This window comes from Sarcophilus harrisii, chromosome 6 (assembly GCF_902635505.1).
Source record: "Sarcophilus harrisii chromosome 6, mSarHar1.11, whole genome shotgun sequence".
Lineage (NCBI taxonomy): Eukaryota > Metazoa > Chordata > Mammalia > Dasyuromorphia > Dasyuridae > Sarcophilus > Sarcophilus harrisii.
Genome location: NC_045431.1, coordinates 254,472,490 through 254,481,846, shown reverse-complemented (window position 1 = coordinate 254,481,846; position 9,357 = coordinate 254,472,490). Strand labels below are relative to the sequence as shown.

Sequence of the window (9,357 nt, the reverse complement as noted above, 5' to 3'; positions counted from 1 at the left end):
GTGGGAAGGAGGGATAAAGGGAAACCACATCCCACAAAGAGGAAACTATCATATCTGGGGAATTAGAGAGGAGGAACATTGTGTGAATCTTACTCTCATCAGAGTTATCAAGAAAAAAATTGACATTTTGTTTTAGAGAAAATTCTCTCTCGCCTCATTAAAAACAGGGAGAGAAAGGGAAAAAAAAAGTAATAAAAGGAAGGAAGGAAAAGATTCAAAGGGGAGGAAGGATTCTAAAGAGGTAAGCATCGTGATACAAGTGGGTGCATAAGTTCAAAAAGGGAAAGAGGGTTGGGAGGCAAAAAAGTAAAGCATAATCTGGGGTTTGGGATGGCAGGAAATACAGGTTTGTAATTCTAACCGTAAATGTGAATGGGATGAACTCCCCATAAAGAGGAGGCAGATAGCAGACTGGATCAAAGTCAGAACCCTACAATATGTTGTTTACAAAACACATTTAAAGCAGGGAATACATATAGAGTAAAAGGTGGCTGGAGCAAAATCTATTATCTTCAGTTGAATCAAAAAACAGGGTAGCCATCCATTATCTCAGATCAAGCAAAAGCAAAATTATCTAATTAAAGAATAAGGACAGTAACTACATCCTGCTAAAGGTAACATAAACAACGAAGCAATATCAATATTAAACATATATCACCAAGTGGTATGGCATCCAACTTCCTAAAGGAAAGTTAAGAGATTGCAAAGAAGAAATAGAACAACAAAACTGTAATAGTTGGAGATCTCAACCTTGCACTCTCAGGTAAACAAATCAAACCAAAACAAATAAAGAAATTAAAGAATAAATAAATATTAGAATAAATTAGGTATATTAAGATCTTTGGAACAATTGAATGAATAGAAAGAAACCTTTCTTCTCAGCAGTTCATGAACCTATTCAAAATTGACCATTTTAGGATATAAAACCTCAAAATTAAATCAAAAAGCAGAAATAGTAAATGCTTTCTTTCAGATCATGATGCAATAAAACACATTCAACAAAAGTTGAAATAGACCAAAAGTTATTAAAACAAACAATCCATCTTAAAGAATGATTGGGTGAAGCAGCAAATTATAGATACAATTTAATTTCACCCAATAATGACAATGATGAACGTCATACCAAAATTATGGATCGAAAGCGGTAATAAGAAATTTTATCAGAGGCTTACTTAAATAAAACAGAAAGAAAAGATTAATAATGGTTGCAACTAAAAAACTAAAAAAGCAAATTAAAACCCCCAATCAAATACTAAATTGGAAATTCTAAAATTAAAGAGAAATTAAAAATATTGAACATTAAAAAACTATTGAACTAATTAATAAAACAAGAGTTGGTTCTGTGAAAAGCCAATAAAATAGATAAGCCTTTAGTAAATCTGATTGAAAAAGAAGGAGAAAATGAAATTAGTAGTCTTAAAAATGAAAAGAAACTTTCCCAATGAAAGAAATTAAAATAATAAGGGTTATTTTGCTCAACTTTATGCAATAAATTTGATAACCCTAAGTGAAATGGATGACTACCTCCAAAAATAGACTTCCCAAACTAACAGGGAAGAAGTATATTGTTGAATAATCATTTCAGAAAAAAGAAATAGAACAATTAAACAACTCCCTAAGAAAAAAATCCCCAGGACCAGATGGATTTACATGTAATTTTACCAAACATTTAAGAACAATTGCCCCATGCTATATAAATTATTTGATAAAATAGGAATGAAAGTCCTACCAAATTCCTTCATAACACAGACATGTACTGATACCTAAACCAGGTAGGTTGAAAACAGAGAAACAATTATAGACCAATCTCCTAATGAATATTGATGCAAAATCTTAAATAAATATTGAAAAACGAAAATCATCTCAGGATAATACACTATGATCAAGTAGTTTATACCAGAATGCAGGGCTGGTTCAATATAGAAAACTATCCAATATAATTGCCATATTAAACAAATTAACAAAAACCAATGATTATCTGAACAGATGCAGAAAAACATTTGACAAATCCAACATCACTTCCTATTAAAACATTGAGGTATAGAAAATGGACTTCTCATAAAAATAATCAACATCTATTTAAAACCATCAGTAAGTATCATTAATGGAGCAAACAACCATTCCCAAAATAAGATCTAGGTGAAACAAGGTTGCCCACTATCACCGTTACTATTTAATATTGTAGTAGAAATCTAGCTTTGATCAGGCAGGAAAGATTAAAGGTAAGAAATAGGCAATGAAACCAAATTATCACTCTTGCCAATGACAGATGGTATATTGGGAACCCCAAGTTCTACTAAAAAGTTATTAGAAATAATCACAACTTTAGCAAGTTGCTGGTTATAAAATAAACCCCATAAGTCATCAGCATTCTTATATCACTGACAAAATCCACAGTCAAGTTACAAAGAAATTCCATTTAAAGTAACTCTGATAATATAAAATTAGGAATCTTTCTGCAAGGGAAAATCAAAACTTTTCAAATTACAGACCACTTTTCCCAAATGAAGTCTGATCAACAATTGGAAAAATAAATTGCTCTTGGATAGGGTGAGCAAATATAATAAAGATGACAATATTACCTAAACTAACCTATTTATTGTTATACCAATCAGACTCCACTATTTAATGACTAGAAAAATCAACAAAATTCTTGGAAAAACAAAGGTCCAGAATTCAAAATTAATGAAAAAAAAATCAAATGAAATTGACTTAGCTGTACCAGATCAAACTATATTATGGAGCGTTACCAAAAAGCATTTGATTAAAGGAAATTAGTTGATCAGTGGAATAGTTAGATTCAGGATAAAACATCAACAAATATAGCAACCTAGTCTTGCAACCCAAAGACCCAACTTTTGGGATAAAACACTGTTTGATAAAATTGCTGGGAAATGGAAACTAATATGGCGAAACACTTGATCCACACTAACACCGTACACCAAGATAAAGGTCAAAATGGTTCATGACCTGGCATAAAAGAATATATTAATAAATTAGAGAACACCAGGATAGTTTACCTCTCAGACCTGTGGAAGGAAGGACTTTATGACCAAAGCAGAACTAAGTCATTCTGATCACAAAATGAAAATTTCGATTATACCAAACTGAAAAGTTTTGTACAAACAAAACTAATGCAGACAAGATTAGAAGAAGCAATAAACTGGGAAAATATTTTACAGTCAAAGGTTCTGATAAAGCCTTTCAAAATATAGAATTCTCTAATTTATAAAAATCAACCATTCTCCAATTGAAAGCGATTGAACAACAATTCTCAGAGAAGAAATTGAACTATTTCTATCATATGAAAAGATGCTCCAAGTCATTATTAATCAGAGAAATACAAATTAAGACAACTCGGATACCCTACACACCTGTCAGTTGGCTAAGATGACAGGAAAAAACAAATGATTGTTGGAGGATGTGGAAAACTGGACATTGATGCATTGTTGGTGGGTTGTGAACAATCAACCATTTTGGAAGTAGTTTGGAACATCTCAAAGTTTCAACTGGCATACCCTTTGATCCAACAGTGTTACTACTGAACTTATCCCAAAGAGATTATAAAGAAGGAAAGGACTGTATTGAATGTTTGGCACCTTTTTGTAGTGGCTAAACTGACGAATGGATGCCCATCAGTTGGTACTGAATAAATTGGTATATGAATATATGGAATATTACTGTTCTGTGAAATGACCAACAGGATGTTTCAGAATGAGAGACTTACATGAACGATGCTGGTAAATGACGGACCAAAGATCATTATGCCAACAACAATACTATAGGATGACCAGTTCTGATGGACCTGGCCTCCTCAACAACGAATCAACCAAATCATTTCCAATGAACAGATACTGAACAAATCATTTTCCAATGGACAGTAATAACTGAACCAACTATCAGAAAGAACTTTGGGAGATGACTAAAACCATTCTTAATTCCCAATCCCTATATTTATGCACACATGCATTTTTGATTTCCTTCACAAGCTAATTGTAAAATATTTCAAAGTCTGATTCTTTTTATACAGCAAAATAATGTTTTGGTCATGTATACTTATTGTGTATTTAATTTATAATTTAATATATTTAACATCTACTGGTCATCCTGCCATCTAGGGGAGGGGGTGGGGGGTAAGAGGTGAAAAATTGGAACAAGAGGTTTGGCAATTGTTAACGCTGTAAAGTTACCCATGCATGTAACCTGTAAATAAAAGGCTATTAAATTAAAAAAAAAAAAAAGAAAGCTAACCGAGCCCCAGGCAAGGAGACAATAAAGAATTTGGACTTTGGATTTTTATACCTGGCTATTCTTGTGGTGATTACTTGGCTGAAAAGAAGGCTGCTCCCAAGACCTCCAGAAAAATCACCAAGAACACTGCATTTTGAAGAACATTACAACCAAGTCTGACAATCTAACATAAATTGATTATAGTTATAAAAATATCAATTGCCTATATTAACAGAAAAGAAAACGAACTATTTAAACAATACTATTTTAGAAAAATGAAATTTAATAAGTCATCAATGAATTCCTTAAGAAAAAAATCTCCAGGACCTGATGGATTTACAAGTGAATTCTACCAAACATTTAAAGAACAATTAATTCCAGTGCTATGTAAACTATTTGTAAAAATGGTAAAGAAGAGTCCTGCCAAATTCCTTCTATGACACAAATATGGTATTGATATCTAAACCAGGAAGAGCCAAAACAGAGAAAGAACATTACAGACCAATATCCTTAATGAATTTTGATGTATAAGTTTTAAATAAAATATTATCAAAGATATTACAAGCACTTATCAGCAGGATAATATACTATGACTAAGTGGGATTTATATCAGGCATCCAGGACTAATTCAATTTCAGGAAAACTATCATAATAATCAACAGCATCAATAAAAAATCCAACAGAAATCATGATAATCTCAATAGATGCAGAAAAAGCTTTTGACAAAATACAGCACTCATTTTTATTTTTTATTTACAAAGCATATGTATGGATAATTTTTCCAACACTGACCCTTGCAAAAAACCTTTTGTTCCAAATTTCCCCTTCTTTCCCCCCACCCTCTCCCTTAGTTGGCAGGTAGTCCAATGCATGTTAAATATGTTGAAATACATGTTAAATCTAATATATGTATACATATTTATACAGTTATCTTGCTGCACAAGAAAAATCATATCAAGAGGGAAGGAAAAAAAAGCTGAGAAAGAAAACAAAATGCAGGCAAATAACAATAGAGTGAGAATGCTATGTTGTGTTCCACACTCTCTTCCCACCATTCTCTCTCTGCGTGTAGATGGCTCTCTTTATCACTGAACAAGTGGAACTCGTTTGAATCCTCTCATTGTTGAAGAGAGCAACGTCCATCAGAAGTGATCGTCATATAATCTTGTTGTTGCCATGTATAATGGTCTCTTGGTTCTGGTCATTTCACTAAGCATCAGTTCATGTAAGTATCTTCAAGCCTCTTTGTTTTCATCCTGCTGGTTGTTTCTTACAGAACAATAGTATTCCATAGCATTCATATACCATAATTGATTCAGCCATTGCCCAATTGATGGGCATCCACTCAGTTTCTAGTTTCTTGCTACTACAAAGAGGGCTGCTACAGACATTTGCACATTTGGGTCCCCTTCCCTCCTTTAAGATCTCTTTGTGATATAATCCCAGTAGAAACACTGCTGGATCAAAGGGTATGCACAGTTTGAAAACTTTTTGATCATACTTCCAAACAGCACCCATTCTTATTAAAAACACTAGAAAGCATAGGGATCAAGGGAGCTTTTCTTGAAATAATAAGCAGTATCTATCTAAAACAAACAACCAACACTATTTGTAATGGAGAGAAGATGGATGTATTCTTATAAGAACAGGGATGAAATAAGAATGCCCATCATCACCACTATTATACAATATTGTACTAGAAATGTTGGCTTTGGCAAAAAGAAAAGAAAAAGAAATTAGAATAAGTAATATGGAGATAAAACTATCACTCTTTGTAGATGATATGATAATATAGAGCATCCTAGAAAATCATCAAAAAACCCATTGGATACAATCAACTTTAGCAAAGTTACAGGATATAAAATAAACACACACAAATCTTCAGCATTTCTAAATATTACTAACAAAGCCCATCAGCAAGAGATAAAAAGGGAAATTCCATTTTAAATAATTATAGATAAAATAAAATATATAGTTGTCTACCTGACAAGCCAAACCCAAGAACTATTTGAACAAAATTATAGACCACTTCTTACACAAATGAGTTCCCATCTAAACAATTAGAAAAATATCAATTGCTCCTGGGTAGGCCAACCTAATATATATAATAAAAGTGACAAATCTGACTAAATTGGTCTACTTATTCAATACCAAAACAATCAAACTGCCAAAAATTTTTTCTTATAGAGCCAGAAAAATAACAATAAAATTCACCTAGAAAGGGTCAAGAATTTCCAGGGATTTAACAAAAAAAATTTTTACAAAGGATCGTGGTCTAGTAGTACCAGACCTAAAACTCTATTATAAAGCATTAGCCATCAGAACCATTTAGAACAGGCTAAGAAATAGGATGGTAGATCAGTAGAATAGATTAGAAACACATGACATAATAATCAGTGACTATAGTGATCTAGTATTTGATGAACTGCCAAAGTCCATAGTGTCATTACTGGGTTTGTATACCAAGGAAAACATAAAGGAGGGAAAAGAACCCATATGTGCACAAATGTTTGTTGCAGGTAACAAAGAATCAAAAACTGAGTAGATATCTGTCAATTGGGAAGTGTCTGAGCAAGTTATGATATATGTAGGTAATGGAATATTATTGCTCTATAAACAATGATGAACAAGATGATTTTAGAAAGGCCTGGAAAGATTTACATGAACTGCTGCTGATAGAGACAAGCACAACCAGGAATAAATATGTTGTGCTCAATAACAGCATGAATGTGTGATGATATACTATGGAAGACTTGGTTTTTCTCAATTGTTCAGTGATTCAAGGCAATCCCAATAGTTTTTGGATAGAAAATGTGATCTGCATTCAGAAAAAGAACTATGGAGTTTGAATGTAAATCAGTACATGATATGTTCACTTCTTTTCTCTGCTTTTTTTTTCCTCTCCCAAGGCTTTTCCCTTTTGTTCTGATTTTTCTCTCCAAAATGATTTGTTTTTTTTTTTTTTTTTTTTTTTTTTTTTATTTTTTTTATTTTTTATTTTATTTTATTTTTTTATTTAATAGCCTTTTATTTACAGGATATATACATGGGTAACTTTACAGCATTAACAATTGCCAAACCTCTTGTTCCAATTTTTCACCTCTTACCCCCCCCACCCCCTCCTCTAGATGGCTCCAAAATGATTTGTAAAGGAATATGTATTAAATTAAATAAATAAATTAAAAAAAAAACAATTAACAGTATGAATCATTTAGATGAGTATTTTATAAGGTAACTGACCCATCTATTAATTAATAATAAGAGTTATACTAGAAAGTTGAAAATAATTATCTTATCTGAACAATCATGAGTTTCTGGTTGGCAAATTCATTTCGAAGATTAAAATTTCAGGTTTTCAATGAGAGCTATGTCTAGTTAGAGAAAATCAGGAAAAAACTAGCACAAATAAAACCTAAAGTGGCATGTTAGGAATAAGAGAGAAGTAATAAAGCAGTTACAAAAGAAATGAATTAATATTGGATGAGCCTAAAGAAGTTCCCTCAGTATTATTTGAGGAATATTCAAGTTATTTTTCATATTTTTCATGCAATTGCCAAATATGTTAGAGTGCCTAGAATTGGGAAAACAGTTTTCATGATTCATCAATCTTGATTCAGTTTCCAGTATCTGTTGGCTGAGTGGCTTAGATCTTCAATGTTAAGCTGAAAAGGTTGAAACATTTTGAGTCACTATGCTTCCATAACTCTTCTTTGTAGATCTGCATTACAGGGTAATGGATACCCCATGCCTTTTCAATCTATCTGTGAACACAAGTTCTGGGGATCTGAGAATCAATGCTGATCAGAATCAGAGGGCTGACTACTGGATACCACAGAGACAAAAAGACTGAGGTGTGTATCATCCAACTGTGTGCATATTTGAAATAAAATATATACACAGCAAAAAATGGACTGAAAACATTAAAGCAAATAAAGATGCTCATTAGAAGCAAGATAGCTTGGGTGGCGACAGTTTCATGGGATATTTTTGTGGAGACACTATTACTATGAATATGACTTACATGCTTCTTGTGTTTATATAGGATTAAGACCATATAGACACTGGAAAAAGTCATGAGACACACAAACAAAGAATCATAAATACATATTATGATTACCATTTTAAACTGATTCTTATTATATCTATCCAGATATCTATATCCAGTGTTGCAACCATATTTACTATTTGTTCTGTTCTTTGGACCATCATGATATAGAATTAGAATCATAATTAAGAGTAGATTGAAGATCCAGCAAAAAAGAATACATGGAAGGATACATTTTGGTGCAATCTTTTTGAGCTGTGCCCAAATAGAGTTGGTGGGACTAATAATGATGGCCTGGAAGACACTCAAGAGGCAGGTGCTACACAAGGAAAGACTACGGCTTAGTGTCTGCATGTATGTTATGATTTTAATCCCAGTATCATCCAGAAGACATTTCACCCTCCAAAGTCTTGTTGTGGTAGGTATTCCCCTAAAGAGAAGTACCATGACATTGGAAAAAGCCAAATGGATGATAATTAGGTTTTTAGGTCTTGTTCTATGAGCAATGAGGAAATTAAAGCTGTTTAGAAAGAAGAGGATGTAATTCCCTAGGAATCCAATTACAGTCAGTAGCAGATATACTATCCCTAGAATTTCATCAAAAGTCAGCATTCTTTAGCTATCTTGTGAAGATGATTTTGTCAAATTCTATATGATCTATGGAAAAACACAAGACATTAAGCTTACTATGTACTTAGACTTTCTGATTGAAATTCCATGGCTTTCTGATATCTCATCTGAAGAGCAATTCACTTTTCCAGACAATGGTTGAATTTTCAGAATTAAACTTCAAAATCCTTGTCTTATATGAAAATATTTTTTCATTCCATCTTACCTGATGTCTGAAGATCTACTGAGTGATACAATGGACTGGGTGTTGACCCTGATGTCAAGGATACCTGTTTCCAAATGCAGCTTCAGATATAACTACTTGTGTAACCTTTGTTCCTCAGTGAACCATGGTTCCCTTAGTCTCCTCATGTACACAATGACCTGGAGAAGGAAATGGCATCTTTGCCAAAAAAGTCCAAGTGGATCTACAAAAAATTAGACATGACTAATCAACAAGACAAAACCAAAAA

General features: G+C 32.7%; 1 protein-coding gene across 1 annotated transcript; it reads right to left on the bottom strand.

Annotated features, from left to right (window-relative positions):
- Positions 1-7,954: 7,954 nt before the first annotated feature.
- Positions 7,955-8,887, bottom strand: LOC100934214 (vomeronasal type-1 receptor 1-like). Its single transcript, XM_003774553.2, has one exon. It carries the CDS (start codon positions 8,885-8,887, stop codon positions 7,988-7,990), a length of 900 nt encoding a protein of 299 aa, XP_003774601.1. The 3' UTR covers positions 7,955-7,987.
- Positions 8,888-9,357: the final 470 nt, after the last annotated feature.

Excerpts from the sequence above, each read along its gene's own strand:
- LOC100934214 (XM_003774553.2), bottom strand. The coding sequence starts at position 8,887 with ATGCTGACTTTTGATGAAATTCTAGGGATAGTATATCTGCTACTGACT.